A 19,633-nucleotide genomic window follows, 5' to 3' on the forward strand; every position below is an offset into this window, starting at 1 on the left:
TGACAATGTCCCACAAAGTCTAGACGTAGCTGCCCAGCAGTTAGACAGCATTTAGCAAGCAGGCTCACTGCTGGAGTCAAAGCATAGCTTTCCCCAAATGGCCAAAGGGGAAATAGGGATTAGGGGAGGTGGGCCCTGCCTGGAGGGTTTCCATCAGGAAATCTGATTTAGTTCAGACAGTAGGCAGCTGTAGGTTGAGGAGATATTCATCAATGTAGTGAGGGGAGTAGGGTGGAATCAGTATATCTGTCTCCTAATTGAAGTCACCATTGTCAGAATTATGTACGTTTTGTATTGCATCAGATTTGGAGCCAAACAGGGATCCTGCCCTCTGGTAATATGGAGTAGAAGAGGTTGGGATCAGGTTCAAGCATGGTTGGCTGCACCTTCGTGAATTCGTAGTTCGAAATTCGACTGGCACAGGCGACTAGCTCGTGGTCAGAGATCAGCCTTGGCAGCGGGTTCAGTACGTATGCCGGCATAGGGGTGCTGGTACAGAGTGCACTGACATGGACTGTGGAGAAAGACTGGATGTCGGGACTGGCAGGGGCTAGTGAAATGTCCCATTGAAACACCCAGTGTGAAGAAGGGCTGGCTAGCTCGCAAAAGTGTGACTGGAGGCCCTTGTGGCTCCATTGGATCTGAAGGCACTACAAAATCTGCAGCATGGCTTTGTTTAGGGCATCTGCCAGCCACGAGAGCTGATGATGGCTGAAGTTAAGTCAGGGAATGTCAGGACCACCTGGGAATGTCTCAGAGTCGGTAAATGCTGGAGGCGAAGTGCCCTTGCAGTGCTGGCCGTGCAGGTGTTCATATGGTGATGAGTGGAAGTCAAATCTAGTATGGCCTTCTTGCACTTGTGACACACCTTTTTTTTTTGCTTACCTGATAACTATGAGCGGTGCAAAGATTTATTGTGGGTTTGGCTGCACAATCTAGAGCTGGAGCAGCCCCTCAAATTTGGAGTGGGAGCAATGTTTCGAAAACAGCCTCTTGTGTTCGGCGAAATATAACTTTGCTTTCCACTCTCTGATCACCTTTAGGAGCATTACTGCACACTTCTCACATAACTGCGAACATTGACCAGAGCACAAGCACCATAAACACAAATTGTAGGGGGCCATAGCTGCCATCTGCTTCCTGCTGTCATGGTACACACTCTGAAAACTTAAGAAAGCCTCAGAGGACCGAAAAGTAGAGTGGTGAGCTCCAGATCCATGTCAAAGAGGGCTGTCAGAGTGCAGGGGTGCATCTAGATGTGGCTCTGCTACATCACTTCTGGGGCAATGCGAGGTCACCACGGAGCCTTGCGGTGCCACCAGTTGGCACGTGAAAGCTATTGCTTGAAAATCTCTTGACCCAGCCTAGCACCTGGGAATACTGTGAAGGTCAGAAATCTGTTAGATAAAAGTATCTATCAGAATTATTTAGCACAGCATTGCCGTCTCACTGTGGTCAACCTCCGTTTCCATAAAGTTTCCAACAATTAGAATGGCATCTTCCATCGACCAGGGTGGTGATAATGGAACGATGACAGATTATTATAAAGACTATATAAGTAAAGCCAAAAGGAGATAAGCTATAATTACAACCCCCACCTTAAGACAAGATTGGATCATTCTATATTAAATGGATTTTTGTAGGACACCATACATGCCTTTAAAGCAGCATTAAGATACCCAATTGTGAGAAGCTGGCTTAGTAAATGGTGCTCACTTATATAAGTGTAGCACCCTGCACTAATCCGGACAACCCTTATGATGATGATTTTAGTGATCTTAGACAACCTTAGAAAGCTCTCTAATAGCTGTGGAGAGCACCCTTCAGGCTTAGTCCAGGAGTGTAAAGGAGCTTGTTTTACCAGTACGTAATCTTATGGTATATGGTAAGTAAAAAAGAATCACACAGTGTAGTTATAAAAATATGTATTTTATAACAAACACTCACAAACACATTGCAAGATATCCTACCCGGAGATATAAACACAATACACACAATACTTCGGAAATAGAGCCGGCAAGTAGCACAAATACACAGTGGTCACCAGGGGGAGACCAAACAATATACTAAAATAGTGGAATGCGAACTACAACTCAAGTCAAGAATGAACCCAGTAGACGTAGAAGAGCCCGGGGATCCAAGGAACCACCCAAAGGGAGTATCACGGAACGCCACGTAGATCATGTGCAGAGTGGGAACACGACTGCGTGCTCAATGATAGTCAGTAGGTAAGTCACGGTTGCAATTTTAAAGAAGAAGGACCCTTCCCAGTGGACCCTGAAGAAACCCCATGGAAGATGGCAGTTTGGAGAGTCACTATAAGCATGGATACCCCAGGAACCAGGATACATACACCAGGGAAGCTGGGTGCATAGGTTTCAAGTGACCAACGTAGACCACAATGGAGGACTTTAGGACAGATGCTGCTCGAGAAGACGATGAAGGAGTCCGGTGAGACCCGAAGGTGGATTCAAGTTGAGACATACCTGCAAGCACAGGGGACAGAGTCTATGCCACTCAGGAGTGACCAGGAAACACAGAAGACGAATGCCCACCGTTGTCGGAGATGCAGGAGAGGTTGATGGGGCCCTTGCAGGTGCACCTGTGCAGACCATGCGACGCTGTAGAAGACCAGGAGCCGTTCACGAGGTGTCACATGTTGGATGTCAAAGGCCAAGGGGTCATTGTCTGGCAGGGTCACCAACAAGCTTTGGCAGCAGCAAACAACGTAGTCGATGAAAAAGGTGCAGTGTCGGGACCAGCAAGGTCCAAGTAACTCACCACGAGCAGGTAAGTCAGAGCAGGCCCAGAGCGAGCAGGGGAGCCCACTGAAGTCAAAGAAGACCCTCAAGAGGACCCATGGGCTGAAGGCATATAAGTCGCAAGAGGACCTCGAGGAGCTCACCAATGAAGAAGGCCCACGGTGCAGAGGAAGTGGTGAGGGCGAAGATCTTGGCTGCAGGAGTTGCTTGAGGTTGGAGCTTCTTGGAGCCCGAAGATCTCTGGCGGAGAGTGTCAACAAGCCTTGGCAACGGCAAGTCGACACAGTGCACAGGGGTCCTGTTCCAGCAGTTCCGATGAGGAATGGCCTCAAACTCGGTATGAAGACAGTGCAGGCCTTGAGAGAGTTGCAGAACCACCACCTGTGTTTTTGAGCCTTTCGGAGTATGTGGGAGCCCAGGATCAGCAGACCGGTCAGCTGCGTTACGGTGCCTGCAGATACAGGGGAGTGACTCCTTCACTACAAGGGAGATTCCTTCAGGTGTCTTGGATGTCCACAGGTCTGGAGAAGAACCTGTATGGAGCACGGGCACAGACGTTGCAGAAGACCAGCAGGAGCAGCAGGAATCTTCCCCACTGCAGTCTCGGTTCCCAAAATGAAGTCCAGCGAAGTCCAGAGTGTCCAGATGTTTGAAGTTGAAGTGATATGTGATCTGAGTCTTGTCACACGACGAGTCTAGGGACCCACCCAAAGACAAGCCCTTAAGTGCCCTTTAGGAAAGGGTTGGGACGATTCAGGGGTCCCTCCCAGAGGAGGAGCTGGACAGTGGGGAGGATACTCCCATGTCCTTTGCCCAGTTTCGTGCCAGAGCGGGAGCCAATGGCTGCGTGAACTGGTTTGGAATGGAGTATGCAAGGTGGGCACCAAACTTGCCCTTCAAGCAGTCTCAGTGGTGCTGGCAAGCGCCCCCACCCTCTCCCAATACACTAAAATCTGTCTAGGAGGTGGTCACACCTCCCTGTGACAGGATACCTATTGTTCTGCCTTCCCCTGCTACAGATTGGCTCAGCAGCAGGAGGGTGGAAACGTGTCTCTGGTCAGCAGCAGCCCTAGCTTGCCCTCCGATTCTGGAAGACTGGTACCGGGAGCAGTGAGGGCCTCCCGGAGCAGCTTTACAGTGCAAGGAATCATACCTCCCACACCGTTTACGGTGTGGCGGTATGATTCCAACATGTCTGATACCAAACATGACAGGGTTCTTTACAGCCAGTTTATGGATGGTCATCGCGTAATGACGTACGGCCACTCTATATGTGTTAATGGCTGTTGCACTTACAACCCGGGAGAATGGAATCCGAAGGTTGTAGGGATGCCCTGCACCCTCACACTTAGGGCCCAGCACCCTGCCTTCAGGATTGAAAGGCCTCCCTTAGGGGTGACTTACAGGTTTTATGTGTAGCGACTTCAGATATAGGGAAACCTATATATGTCGTAAGCGGGGTTAGCACCAGCTTACACAGGCTGCAATGGCAGGCCTGCAGTCACAAATTGAATGGTCTCTCATGGGTGGCATAATACATGCCGCAGCCAATGGGAGACCCCTGGTGTACATGTGCCCTGAGTACCTAAGTACCATATACTAGGGTCTTACAAGGGTACACCAGTAGCCAATCTGGAGTGTACCTAAGTACTCACCATGTCCAATTTAGGGAAGAAGCACACAGACTGGGGTCCTGATTAGCAGGATCCTAGTCAGGAACATATAATGAGACCAGTAAAAAGTGGTGGTGACCATGAAAGCAGATCCTACTTTTCTACATAGATACATCCCAGCATTGCATTCAAAGGGGCAAGGATGGTAAGTTGATTACCAAAACTGTATTTAATTTCTTCACTTGGAGCAATTTCCATTAGCATATAAGGCAATTGTTAAAACCACATAGAAATTTCAAGGAGAAGCCTCTGCCAATTTTGCAGAAACAGCTAAATGATAGGGAGAAGGACCAAGCAGATTGCAGATCACAAAAAAAAAATGCATGGAATTTAACATAGAAATAAATACCCTTTGATTATAGAAAGCTTACGAAACAATACAGAGGGCTTTCCATTTGGTTCTTTTTGACTCAAAAGCATCTAGTAAAGATCAGGCTGCAGAGTCCACTTGTACGTCCCACTCAATTGGATATATGCTCCATCCAAATTCAGTTAAAAAATAAACCATGCATTTTAAGAAATTAATCAAGGGTCTGAGGAAGAGGCTTGTCCATAGAGGTTCAGAGAACTCAATATTTTACAGCAATAACAGTATATTTTTTCATCATTCATTTGTATTCACTTTATCTTTTTTAAACATAGCACTGCAAATTTGGGGTGCTTAGATTAACATGAAGGTCACTTAAGATAACATGATTTCACACTTGAATTACATAGAAGAATACGAATATACAGTGGGTTCATCTACACTTTAACTAAAAATATCAGTTTCTAGATAAAAACAATTAATTTAATGTGAGTGAAAATAAGAAATATTAACTACTATACCTGCAGCTCCATCTGGAGGTGCAATTTTCATTGGGTAGGGTGGGACATGTGCAGTGTCCGGGCCTCCATCTTTGCAAGGACAAGTAAATGGTATCCTTTCCTGATTGCAAGCAAATTTTATGAATTTGCAGAGTTCTTCCTGAGTAAACATTTCTAACGCAGACCAGAAAAATTCAATGTGTTGGTCAGTCTCCATTAGACCAACCTGGTACATCGTATGTGCCTACAAGAACAGAAAGCAAAAAATAATATAACACAAGTGGGAAAAGAGAAAATTATATATGTTAGAAACTGTTTAGTTTTATGCTAATTGTATTGGCAGGGATACATTGTAGGAAAATTGGATCAAGCAGTAACCCCTGTCCTAATATTAATTCATTTTAGCACAGTTGTGCTACTATAAAATCTTAACCCATGATACATATGCAAACATATCCATCCACTCTTCATTTGAGCAAGGCATAAACAAACAAGTTACTAACCTTCGGTAATGCCTTTTCTGGTAGGCTATCAAACAGCAGATTCCTCACCTTGTGAATTTCCCCGGATGCCAGACTGGATCCAGAAATGTTTTGCCAATTCTTTCAAGCATCGACAGGTGGCATTGTGTGATTCCACGTCAGATCAGTTTGCTTCTCATATGACATCGGGACCCCATATATATTTCCCACCTCCAAACGGGTGAGGTCAGTTTCCTACCAGCACATAGAATGTCTTGATGCATAACACAATCCATCTCGAGATGGTCTGCTTCTGTACCACTTTGCCTTCCTTAGCCCGAGAGAAACCAATGAAAAGCTGGTCATCCTGTAGGTAGGTTCTTTTGGTCTACAAAGGAGCTAAGATCCCTGTTAGGATCAACATGGTGAAGCCGATCCTCCCCCTTGGAGGAAGAACTGTGCATGAAAAGCTGGCAAGGTGATGGACTATCCTATGTGGAAGGAAGGGCTGTGGAAGGGATGGAAGGGCGTAACTGCATTGGGCAGGAATGTCTCTTTTGTCCGCGGGACTAATATAGCCAGTAAAAAAATATATTTATAAAGTGGAGTCACTGATAAGGCCTGAAGTTCACACGCCTAGCCGATATTATGGTGATGAGATATCTCATCCTGGTAGTGAGGAGGAGAAAAGGGAAACTGTGCACATGAGGTAGGTAAGTACCAAAGTAATGTTCTACTGCAGCATCACAGGTCATGTTGGTGGGTACATGTGGTTGAGCCCCTTCAGAAAAAAAAAGCATCACACGTGAATTAAAAAGAAATGCCTGATCAGGTAGATGAAGGATGAAAGACAACCTTTAACAATTGTCAGAGCAAGCCCTTGCTTGGCTAAGGACAAACAAAACAGGAGAACATATTATAACTGTGCATTCAGGGGTTGGATATGTCAGGAGAAACACCAAGCAACAATCTTCACCCTGCATCCCTCATAGACTGATATTGAAGATGGAAACCTGGCGGCTGCCAAGATGACACCAACCACTTCTAGAAGAAGATCAAAAGTCATCATCTGTTTTCTTTTTTTTTATATATAAATTTTTATTAATTTTTTCGAAAACATCACATTAACCCCCCCCCCCCTCTCACCCGGGGAACAGGAGCAGGAACATCAAAAAACATTTTTACTAGCAGAGAGCATATTTATACATAAAGAAGAAAAAAAAAAGATGATAGAGACAAAATTTTGCTGTGTACCACAGATCAACATCCCGTTTCCACAATCAATTTTCTTGTGATCAAGTAATCAATGGTGCCCAGATCTTCATACCCCTCTTCCTCTTATCCCTCCCTTTATTCTTATATATGGCGACCTCCAAACTGCAGGTCGCCAATAACCGAGCTCTCCATTCAAAAAATGAAGGGGGTATTGGATCTATCCAGGCTGAGGCGACACACATCCTGAAGATGGCCATGCCAACAAAAATCAGTCCCTGTTGTTCACTAGAGCATGTGTTATTAGAGACACCCAACATTACTTCTATATTCGCAATGTTAATCTTACAATGTAAAATCCTTGACAGAAAGTCAGAGATTTCAGAGAGGACTTTGATTAAAGCGGGGCATGAGGCAAACATATGCGTTATATCTGCCGCTGGAAGGGCACATCGCGGACAAAACGTTCCAATCTCAGTCCCCCACTTTGCTATTTTTTCAGGAGTGTAATAGAGTGAAATTTTTTTTTTGAAAAATTGCGCTTGAAGTTTCATAGACATTAAATGAGATAATGACATATCGTAGGCATCGCTGGGGAGTTGAGATGTGACCCCCAGTCTGGTCTGCCATATCGTCAGATGTTTGTTCATATCGTCGGGTAATAAAGCGTTTAGTCCTGCATATATCTCCCCAATTCTCGGGGTCTTGACTAATCTCAATTTTTCTATAATATCACACCGCTGAAATTTGATACTGCCACCCATTTTCCTACACAAGAAATCTCTCACTTGAAGAAAGTTAAAAAAATCCTGATTTGTCAAATGGAACTCAATTTTTAATTCATCAATTGATTTTATTCCCCTATCAGAAAAAAAACATCCAAGTCGTTTAACACCTAACACAGTCCATCGTTGTATGAATATGTCATGAAATATTTCGGGAAAAGTCATCATCTGTTTTCACTCAATCACCACACATGGAAGTGCAAGTTATGCAGGCTTGGGTGCAAGACTCAGCTCTGCTGCTGTAATAGAAAATCCTCCCGAAGGGGCAGCTGGATTGAAGGACAAATGCGCAAGGCCAGAAGTCCTGGGCACCAGACTTACCTTGTCCAGTCTGGAACCATTACAAGGACTTGCGCCTGGTCTTGCTTGATCTTCAGCACTCTGGGCAGAAAAGGGAGGGGCGGAAAAATGTACAGGAGTCGAGACCTCTAATGGTGGTGGAAGGCATCTCTGAGGGAGGACTGCCTTGGAAACTCAAACGCACAAATGTTTTGACACTGCACAGTATCTACGGTGGCGAATAGATTGAGCTGGGCTTCTCCCCTTTGCTGGAAGATGCCCTGTGCCGGAAAATAATCATGTTTCATGATCCACTAGGCAACATCGACTGAGTAAGTCCACTCGTGCTTTTCCAGATCCTGCCAGTTGGTGCATGAGCAGGAAAATACCCTGATGACTCAGTTGATTCCAGAGGTGTAATGCCTCCTGACACATGGCCCACTACAAGACACTGCCCTACTTGTTGAAGTACCACATGACAGTAGTGTTGTCGGTGAGAGGAAACGGCCTTTACAATGTGGACAGAGCCAAGTGTGCAGTTTCCCCGCAAGCGTAACAACGCATGCCATAGCTACGCATATGCCTGAACTATGCATATAAGTAGTTAAGATGCGCGGATGGGCGGGCACAGGAAGAGGAAGTATCGGAAGAGGACGTGAACTAGTAAGTGGGGCCGGGTTTTTGGGGAGGGGGGTTGGGAGCAGTTTTTAAGGGTTGGGGTAGTTTTTAGGGCTCGGGGTAGTTTTTAGGGTAATGCTTAGAGCTCGGGGCAGTGTTTAGGGCTCGGGGGGAGGTTGTGTAGTGTTTAGGCTTGGGGACGTTTTTAGGCTTCGGGGGGCAGGGGTTGTTTTTAGGGCACGGGGTGGGGGTCAAGGTAGTGTTTAGGGGTTGGGGTAGTGTTTAGGGCTCAGGGTTGGGGAAAGCGTTTAGGGCTAAGGGGGTTCGGGTAGTGTTTACGGCTCAGGGCTGGGTCGGGGTTGTTTATTGGGCTCAGGTGGGTCGGCGTAGTGTTTTGGGTTCATGGGGGGGGTCGGAGTAGTGTTTAGTGCTCAAGGGATGGTTGGGGTAGTTTGTAGGGCTGAGGGGGGTTGGGGTGGTCTTTAGGGCTCAGGGCGGGGGGCTGGGGTGTGATCTTTACCACACATCCTTTTACCAGTCATGCCTTTACCACGGAATTACGTGACAAAGGCATGTGTGGTAAAGGAATGAGTTGTTCAGACACATTCGTTGTTGGGGCCGCATAGTTAGAAGCACATGTGGTTTGGATATGCGTGCCTGTGCCATACAACTGTTGGTGAGGGCCTGCACCCATTCATGGTTATTGGGTGCAGTAAGACTTTTAGCAGCAAGCGAATTGCCAGCAATTCCTGCAGAATGATGTGGAGCCAGGTCTCTGCCAGAGACCAGAGTCCCACGATCTCCACCTCTCATAGATGGCCTCTCCAACCCGGCAACAATGGATCAATCACATCTGTCAACTCTAGGAAGGGCTGGGAGAGGAGTCTTCCACTGGTCCTATTCCAGTCTAGCAACCACTAATGGCAATCTTTTAAAGTCTCCTCTGACACATGGATTGAATCAGACAGGTTCCCTTGGTGCTGAGCCCACTGAGATTTCAAATCCCAAAGCACAGCCTGCATGTGCTGCCGGAGGCCAAGAATTCTCAGAGCCACACTCACTGATAACTAGGCGAAAGGAGGAAACGTGATCATAGCCGGAATGTCCCAGACTCATTGAGGTGGAGGGAAGGCTCAAAACTGTATTGTATCCAAAATGCACCTGATGGAGGGGAAACCTCAGCAAAGGAATCAGGCTTATCTTTGGCACACTGACAAAAAATTTCAAAGATGTCAGGAGATTTGTCATCGTCTAAAGGTGATCCACAATTGACGGATGTGAGCCCTCCTTCAAACAGCCAGTCATCGAGATATGAGAAAATTGGTATTGCCAAACTCTGAAGCTGTGCAGCAACCAATAGCATCACTTACGTGAACACCAGAGGGCACTAGTAAGGCCAAAGGGGAGCACAGAGAACTGAAAATGCTCAGGTCCCACTTGTAACCTCAGATAACATCTCTGGGACTGCAGGTCGGGAATGTGGAAATAAGAGTCCTGCAGATCCAATCCAAAGTTTCACTCGGCTGGATCCAGAACAGATAGACCTTGGGCCAGGGTGAGCATCTTAATTTTATCCTTTTGAGGAAATATTTAAGAGGGTGAAGGTCTAACATAGGAAAAAGTCCTCCATCCTTCTGCAGTACCAGAATATAACAAGAGTACCATCCAGTTCCTATTTTTGATGCCAGTACCTCTTGATGGCTCCCTTGTCCACAAGAGTCCAAACTTCTGTTTATAGAATGAACAAGGGGTCCTGCAGACGCTATTGTGGGATACATGGCAAATGAGGAGGTGTGGAAGGACAGATAGAGCGTATCCATCCAGGACAATTTTAAGCAACCATCTGTCCGATGTGATGCTTTGCCAACCTTGGAGACAATACTTATCTTGCCTCCAATGGGGTGATAGTATGCTGCCGACTGCAAGCTAAATGAGTTTAGAAGAGGCAACAGCAGGGGGTGGGAGACTGGGCTCCCCAACCTCTACCTTGAAAAGACTGTGAGGCCTGTTGTTGTAGAGGCAGTCCTTGGTGTTGCCTGTGCAGGATGCCCCTTCCGAAGCCTGGAAGAGGCAGTAGGTTGGAAATATTGCCACATGGGTGCTGAAAGGCCAATTGAGCACATTGTGGCTGTTTTCATTGAAGTGCTCTAGAGTCGAATAAGCTATGTCTCCAAAGAGCTGGGTGCTGTCAAATAGCATGTCCTTCACTGACCCCTGGACGTCACTGGAGAAACCCGTAGATACCATCCAGGTGTGGCGCCAAAGCACAGCACAGGCACCGATTCCAAAGCAATGGGTGATGTTCAGCCTCCAACTGATTATTTACTTCTCAGCATCTTGTCCATCTTCTATGATCTGAGCCAAACTGACGTGAAACTCATCAGGGCAGCAAGAAAGAGTTCACTTGCCATGCCCAATAACGCGTGCATGTAACATCCTAAGAGGCAACTGTAGTTGACTGATACGAGGGCTAGGCTGGCAGATGAGAACATTCTCTTTTCAAAGGCCTCCATGTGTTTAGATTCTCTATCTGGGGGCATAGTAGGGAAACAGGATTGTTTAAGTTTGCATCATAAGAATCTCTGGACAGTGGTGCTGGAGGAGGAAAGATGGGTATCCCAGAGCAGACATGTGCTGTTTGGGAATTTGCCTACTCATGGGCAGGCAAGATCAAGGTTTTGCCCACGTTCCCATTAAGGTTTATGTTAGGGCTTGTTGAAATAAAGGAATGGCTCTGAAGAAGTCTGCCCAGGCTGCGGGACTACAGTGACAATATTAGTTTTTACCTCTACTGATGTCAATTGGAGGTCGAGGACTTCCACAGCCCTCATGGTGAACACAGCAAAAGATGCTGACTCCCAAGTGACAGGGCCAGCTAGAGAGTTTTGTCCAGTGTCAGGGGACATATCTAGTCCACTAGCATCTTGGAGATCCAAAAACATATGTTCTTCCTCATAAAGTTGTGAATCGTCGTCATCATCATGGGGTTTTGGATTTGAAAAATCTCAGTAGAAGCAATGTCCCATCATAGTCCGAATTGGGATGCAAGGGCTGTGTCTGCAGCCTAAGTGGGCACAACTCTAGTCGAGGGGGAATAACAAGAGGAAATGAGCAAAGTCCTGGCACCTGGGAGGCACACAAATAGAACCAGCAGCGAATTTCAAGTACCTAGGCATTTACATAGATAAAGAAGGATCCTTCTCACGACATCAAGAAGAGATTAAAAGAAAAGGGCAGGTGCTGGCACTAACATAAAAAAATATAACATAACTAAGCGGTCCCACTCTAAGCCCCCTCCAGAAAGTAGCGTAGGTAACAATTCTACCCACTATACCCTATGGCAGCGAAATAATGCAAGGCAGTGACGCCAAGCTACTGGACAAAACTGTAGTCAAAGCATACAGAACCATGTTCCGCCTCCCAAAGTACACCTCCCCAGGGCAATCAAGGCTGGAGTTTGGTCTATCGAAGTAATCATTGGCCAGGTACAGGGCATACATCATCTGCTGGAATAAGATCAGATTATTGGCCCCTAACACTCTAAACCAGCTCTTATGGCAAGACCTCCAACAGAGGGAGAATTCCCCTGCAAGAAGCTACATGCATGAAGCTCTGGCAAGCACTAGGCTCTCCGTCCTCTGGAACATGCAGATCCATCACCCAGCCTTTAAAAAGCTGGTCTGGAAATCCCTGGAACAACTGTCATTGGTGGAGGATACAGCCGCCTTTTTGGCTAGATCTCATGCATGTATGACTTTGAATAACTATAAGATCTTAGCCGGTCAAAACTACTTCAACCTGAGATATCCAAAATCATGGAAAATAAAATTCTTACAATTTTGCCTTGGCATGCTCCCGTGCACTCAGAACCTTCCACTGTGGCTGCGGGCATCATTCCCAACTTCTTGCAGCCTGTGCAAAAATGGACAGGGCAATATCCATCTACTATGCTCCTGTACGGAGAAGGGGCAGGAAAAGAGACAGCTGCTAAAAATCCCCTTCAACCACAGGGGAATTCGCTCAAGGAGGCAAGCAGTTCTGGCATGCTTTGATCCAGAAACACCACAACTAAATTGGAGACTAGTAAGATTTCTTGCATTATTCGAGCAAACAATGTCACCATACGATCATGCCTTACCTGTGATTCAGAGCAAACCTAACAGCAACCACTCTACTTAGGCCTAGAAGAATTGCCAGCAGCTTTATACACTGCCGATCCTAGCACCATTTACCCAACTAAAGAACAGAGGCCGCTACAACTAAGGGAGAACTGGGAAGCCTCTATTGTGGTTAGCAGCTTAGAAACACCGTAAAGTAACTTTTTGCACTGATTGAAGAGGTTGATTTGGCAACAAACGCTGCACTGGCTGCATTCCTTATACCAGCAACAATCTGCATGAGCACCAAAGTGCTTTTTTAACTGTTAGTAATCCAAGTTTTTAATGCTTATGGATACTATAAATGTGCACCTTATATTTAATCATGTTCTTACGGTTTTAATTGAAGCTTCTGTATTACAATGGTTTTTAGGAACTATGCAATTCTGTCAGTCAAGGGGTATTAACTTCAGAGTCTGAATGAACAATTGGATTATGTACTGTTCTTGATGCAGAAGGAACCAGTGAGAATCGCTGAGCCGGGTGAGAATTCTGGATAGGAGTGGACCCTGGAGTTGTACCAGGCCCTGCAATGGGGTCAAGAGTGACAGATGGCATTTGGGACAGATACAACGGTGGTGGCACAACTAGAGGCCCCCTCGGATCCTAGGGCCCATAGCCACAACAGGGTCCCAAATATACACACCATGTCCTCCTTGTAGGCTTTGCCCTATTGCAGCACCGCTAAAGGACCCTGGAATTCTTGTTGAAATGGGACAAGATGAGTGATCTGCTCTGCGGCAAGAAAGCGGACCGAGACTGGGAGGCACCCTGATGTCCACACAACTTCTCTTTACGAGAGTAGCAAGAAGAAGGGGAATCATGTCCATTCTATTTTTTTCTTGGACTCCAAACTGAGTGGGAAGAGGGCTTTTCTTGAGAACAGCCTTCAGAGTGAGAATGCGCCCGGGACTTCTGAGCAAGACCAGCCCTTGCATGCTTTCCAATGGTGTTCAGTGATGTAGAGCTTGGCCTCGCAGTCTAGGATGGCCTTTGCTTTCCTCCTGGTGCAGTCATTGTATGACTTTGAATTGTCTGAGGAACTGAAACACCTAAGACATAACTGATGTGGGTTTGTCACGGACTTCTGCCCATGGCAGTCCTTGCAGGGGTTTAAAGCCTGTAGGTTGTCCCTTGCACACTGTAGAATTTTGCAAAACAATATCTGGTTCAAGACAGAAAATCAAGGAAGAGAGTTCTGGATCCACGTTGGAAGGTGCAGAAAGAAAGGAACTGACATCAGAGCACAGGCTGCTGTATGTAGTCCAGACATCACTTCTTGGGTGGGACAGAGCAGACGCAGAACCGCATTACGCCAACTACTGGCATGTGAGTGAACTGCAGAGCAAAATATCTTGATTCGGTCTTGCACCTGAGGATATTCACGAGGTGAATCTGCGGTTGGAAGCATCCATCAAAAAATAAGTATTAATACAAAATAGACCACTGTCAATGGCACACTGCCTTTGTTGTTGATATTTGTAAATATGAATCCACTGCATAAACCAAATAAATCTTGGGTACCTGCTTTACAGCAGATAATTTTACACCTGAAAATAGAATTCCCCCATGTCTTCTAGCTAACTACTGGTGACTTTAATTCAAATCTTATAAATGCAGTGTCAAAGGAAGAAAAAAATAAGTTGGGAAAACTAATTATTTCCATCCACATGATACACACACAAAGCCATATCCATGTAGGCGAGCCATTACTATCTATTTATTATGCATCAGGTCTTAGGGCATTGAATGAAAGATTTAAAACAGACCAACCAATGTCTCCTACTGATTTTTCTTTTGGTAGACATGCAGTGCTAGGCTATGGCTAATCTCACCATCAGTCACTTCAAAATAATAAAACAATGTGAAAGTGTTAATCTGTGAGAAGTAATCAAAGTTGACACCTTAACTTCCCCAGCAGCGTCGGAGGATTGTATGCCAAGGAGATTTCTTGTCAAAAAATGAAAAAGAGTCAAATGAGTTGGCTGCAAAGATGTGGTGTGGTCTTTACACTATGCAAGCAAACTACACAGGCCCAGTTGGCATGAGACAATGATGGTATGACTGCATTAATTAAGCTATTCCGGAATTGGGATACAGTTATCAATTTGTTATTAGAAACGTTCCAAACTGGCCAGAACATAAATCGAATGCCATTAGTGCCATCCAACACTGGATTGAGTTGCTACTCTTTGGACCAAAAATAAAGTGTTAAAGACAGACTATTAAATATACCACTATGTAACACAAATCGGGTAAAGGTGAATGCACTAAGAAGATCCTATAAGAAAGCTCAGTGGTCTGCTTAGAGACAGTGCAATAAAAAGACTATGTGAAAAGCAGTTTAAAGTCTGCAGCAACACATTTCTGAAAGTTTTGGTGTTTTGTAAATAAATTGGAAATAAATGCAAAATAAACTGGGGTTGTGGTTTGAAGTGAACTGCAGTAAGACATGCTTCAGTGCTGCTCTCATCCACTTGCTCCATCATGCCCAGAAATCTAGAACCTATCTGATAACTGAAGACACAGGCCCCACCTGACAGCTTGGTGGACCCCACTAGCCCCCCATGAGATGAAGAATGCCACGAGACTAAAGCAGTGCACAAAAGGGATGTGCGGAGTAGGCTGTGAGCCGGGGCCAGCTGTCCTGCTGTTGCTACAGCAGCATTCAGAGAAGGTAAAGTCAGTTAACGTCAGTAACCCCTTTTCTGGTAGAGACTCCCCAGATGTCAGAATGGATCCGGAAATTCTTGAGCAGTACCCCTGCATGCTGGTAGGTGGCGTTGTTTGGCTCATCATCAGAGGCACCAGAAGTGAAGTGCATGGTGCCTATATAGGTGCCCCCCCAGTGTGACGACATTAGTTTTGTTTTGCGACTTTTCACGCCACAAGCGTGGAGCCACGAAGAATGCTGATGGATCAGTGTGCAGGGCTATGGGCTGCAAAAGGGTGACCCTTTACAAAGATCAGTTCACAGAGCCGGGAAGATCGAATGGTCAGTAAGGAATCTGTGGCTAGATGGAGTCTCTACCAAATAAGTCGACTCAAAGGTAAGTAATTTGTCCATCTAATAGAGACTTCTAGCCGCAGATTCCTTATCTTACAAGAGATACTGAGGTGAGTCTGCAACCAGGTTAGACTAACAAGTCTTGCAGGATCGAATGGGCAAAATGGCCTTAACAATGGACCCGACTATCCAGACAGTATTATTTGGTGAATGTGTATAGTAACGCCCACGTTGTTGACTGACACATGTCCAGGACAGGGACTCCGCAAGCTAACGCAGTGGTTGCAGCCGTGGCTCTGGTGGAACCAGCGCTCCAACCCTCAGAGTTGTTTTTTTTGCCAGTGCATAGCAGACTTTTATGAAGTGCACCATCTGTCATGAGATGGTTTATTTTTGACACGAAAAGATGATGGACGTAATGTTGAACATTGTCAAACACTCACCCCCAGTCACAGATCTGGGTTTAATCCATAATTATTTTGCTCACCACGCCATTCCAGTTTGGAACCAGCCATATGCAAATCAGCGTTGACCCTGCTCCCCATGGGAACAGTCCAGCCCGAACTGCCAGGCCAGATCTTCCCTTGACCAGAAAACATGCATCCTAGGACCAGCCTGGCAACTTTGAAACCAGTGGCGTGGTGAGAAAGGGACCCACGTCCAGGCATCTTCCCACTTAGGTTGAAAACTCAACACAAAAAGATGATGGACGGAATGTTGAACATTGTCAAACATTCACCCCCAGTCACAGATCTGGGCTTAATGCACAAGTTACTACTTGTGTAACGATATATCTGTAAGAGACATTAGTTAGTGATAGATTCCTTACCTTAGAATAATCCCCAGGCCTCTGACTGGATCCGGAAAGTTTTCTGCTTAGCAGTCCCCTGCGCGCCAGTAGGTGGCGTTGTGCGGCTCTGCGTCCGTCAGTGGCATCGTACGCGCCAGAATGACGTCACGGAGACTACTTAGGTGCCACACATGTACGCTGACGTCAGTTCTGTACACGACTTTCCATGCCGAAACGCAGAGCCATGCAAGACACTGACCATAGGTGCATAAAACTAGGGCCCTAAAGGGATGACCTTAACCCTAGTAATCAGTTCGCAGAACGGGGAGGATGGGTGGGGCGGTAAGGAATCTATCACTAACTAATGTCTCTTACAGATATATCGTTACACAAGTAGTAACTTGTGCATCTGAAAGAGACACGTTAGTGATAGATTCCTTACCTTGGAACAGATACCCCAGCAATACCAACCCCGGTGGTGGGTCTGCGAACAAGTTACACCAGAAAGTCACGGAGCACAGAACGGCCAAAGAAGCCGTCCCTCCGCACCTGACTGTCAAGGAAGTAGTGCTTGGTAAACGTGTGCAGCAAGGCCCACGTAGCTGCCTGACAAATGTCCTGCAAGGGAACACCGCGTCCCAAGGCAGTAGTGGCTGCAGTGGCCCTGGTCGAATGGGCACTCAACCCCACAGGAGGCTCCTTCTTGGCCAAGGAGTAACATGCTTTGATGCACAAAACAACCCACTGGGAAATGGTTCGTTTGTGCACAGCCCGACCTTTCATGGCGCCCACGTAACCAACAAAGAGCTGATCATCCACCCGGAACTGTTGTGTACGCTGCAGGTAGAAAGCAAGCGCACATTTTGGGTCCAGACGGTGGAGCCCCTACTCTTCCATGGAAGGATGCGGAAAGAAGGTGGGCTAAGTGATGGGTCCTTAAAACCACCTTGTCCGGATGAACAGAAAGGAAAGGAGGCTTGGAAGAAAGAGCCTGGAGCTCACTCACTCTTCTGGCAGAGGTGATAGCAACCAGGAAAGCAGTCTTGAGAGTAAGAAGACGCAAAGGACAGTTATGAAGAGGCTCAAAGGGAGCACACATCGGAAAAGTCAAGACAAGATTCAAGTCCCACTGAGGCATTATGAAAGGCACGGGAGGAAAAATGTGTGTAATGCCTTTGAGGAAACGGTTAACAACCGGGGGCTTAAAAAGAGAAGGCTGATCAGGAAGCCTCAGGAAGGCGGAAACGGCAGAAAGATAACCTTTGATAGTGCCCAGAGCAGAGCCCTGCTGGGCCAAAGACAGAAGAAACAGAAGAACCTCAGAAAGAGGAGCCGAAAGGGGGTCTACAGCTTTCGCTGTGCACCATGCCACAAATCTGTTCCACCGGCAGGCGTATACCGTTTTAGTGGAGGGACGCCTGGCTGCCAGGATGACATCACAGACTTCGGGAGGAAGATCGAAAGGTGTCAGCTGTCGCCGCTCAATCTCCAAGCATGGAGGTGGAGGCTGGACAGGTTCGGGTGGAGGACTGTCCCCTGCTGCTGCGACAGAAGATCCTCCCGAAGAGGCAGATGGATCGGGGGATCGATGCTCATACTGAGTAGCTCGGAATACCATACTCTTCGAGCCCAGTCCGGAGCCACAAGAATAACATGGGCCCGGTCGCGCCTGATCTTCTTCAGCACTCTGGGCAGAAGTGGTATAGGCGGAAAGGCGTACAACAGAGCGCAACTACACTCACGACGAAAAGCGTTTCCGAGCGAGTGCCGCCTTGGAAAAGTCCAACGCGCAGAACTGATGACATTGCGCGTTCTTTTCGGTGGCGAATAGATCTAACCAAGGCTCTCCCCACTGCTGAAAGAGACCTCGCGCCACATCCGAGTTTAGACGCCATTCGTGATCCATCATGCACTGGCGGCTGAGTTCGTCCGCCCTGGCGTTCAGAGAACCTGCCAGGTGTTGAACCACCAAGGTAATGACGTGATGTTCCAGCCATGTCCAGAGACGCAGAGCCTCCTGACATAGGGTCTAGGACCCCACCCCGCCCTGTTTGTTGCAATACCATATGGCGGTGGTGTTGTCCGTGAACACCTGCACTACACTTCCCCGGACAGAGGGAAGGAATGCCTTCAGTGCAAGCTGGATCACCCGCAGCTCCAGGAGGTTGATATGGAGCCAGGACTCCGCCGGAGACCAGAGGCCTCTGATCTCCGCCTCTCCCATGTGGCCAACCCATTCCAGGAGGGACGCATCCGTCACCACTACATGCTCCGGTTGGGGTAGGGAGAGGGATCTGCCATTGACCCAATCGCGGTCCGTGAGCCACCACTGCAACTGTCTTGCAGTGCCCTCCGAGATCAGGACGTGGTCGGACAGGTTGCCCCGATGTTGAGCCCACTGGAACTTCAGGTCCCACTACAGAGCCCACATCCGCCACCTGGCGTGATGTACCAGCAGGATGCGGGAGGCCATTAGACCCAGCAGCCGCAGCACCATCCTGACCGAAACTCTGGATAAAGGCTGAAAGATCGGAATCAGAGCCTGAATATCCCGAACCCGCTGTTCCGGAGGATAGACCCGAAACAGCGCCGAGTCCAGAACCGCTCCAATGAAAAGAAGCTTCTGGGAGGGACTCAGATGCGACTTCGGCACATTGATGGAAAACCCCAGCAAATGCAGGAGGTCGGCCGTAGTCTGGAGGTGGGAGACAACTGCCTGGGGCGAGCCCTCCTTCAACAACCAGTCGTTGAGATAGGGGAAGACTGGAACCCCTAACCTGCGCAGATGAGCTGCGACCACCGCCATCACTTTCGTGAACACCCTAGGTGCACTGGTGAGGCCGAAGGGGAGCATGGTAAACTGAAAGTGCTCGTGGCCTACCGTGAACCGCAGGTAACGCCGGTGGGCCGGCAGGACGGGGATGTGGAAATATGCGTCCTGCAAATCCAACGCTACCATCCAGTCTCCAGGGTCTAGGGCAGCCAGAACCTGAGCTAAGGTGAGCATCTTGAACTTCTCCTTCCGGAGGAAGGCGTTGACGCTCCTGAGGTCCAAGATAGGGCGTAGGCCCCCTTTGCCCTT

The 19,633-nt window shown here is 47.3% G+C and overlaps 1 protein-coding gene across 2 annotated transcripts in view; it reads right to left on the reverse strand.

Annotated features, from left to right (window-relative positions):
- The window catches only part of HECTD4 (HECT domain E3 ubiquitin protein ligase 4), a 2,430,065-nt gene that overhangs the window by 79,486 nt on the left and 2,330,946 nt on the right, over positions 1 to 19,633 (reverse strand). For both annotated transcript variants that reach the window (XM_085634374.1, XM_085634373.1), the window contains one exon: positions 5,264 to 5,486. In XM_085634374.1, coding sequence (XP_085490500.1) covers positions 5,264 to 5,486 — 223 coding nt within the window. The remainder of the gene's footprint in view (positions 1 to 5,263; positions 5,487 to 19,633) is intronic.

Source organism: Triturus cristatus, chromosome 11 (genome assembly GCF_964204655.1).
Source record: "Triturus cristatus chromosome 11, aTriCri1.1, whole genome shotgun sequence".
NCBI lineage: Eukaryota > Metazoa > Chordata > Amphibia > Caudata > Salamandridae > Triturus > Triturus cristatus.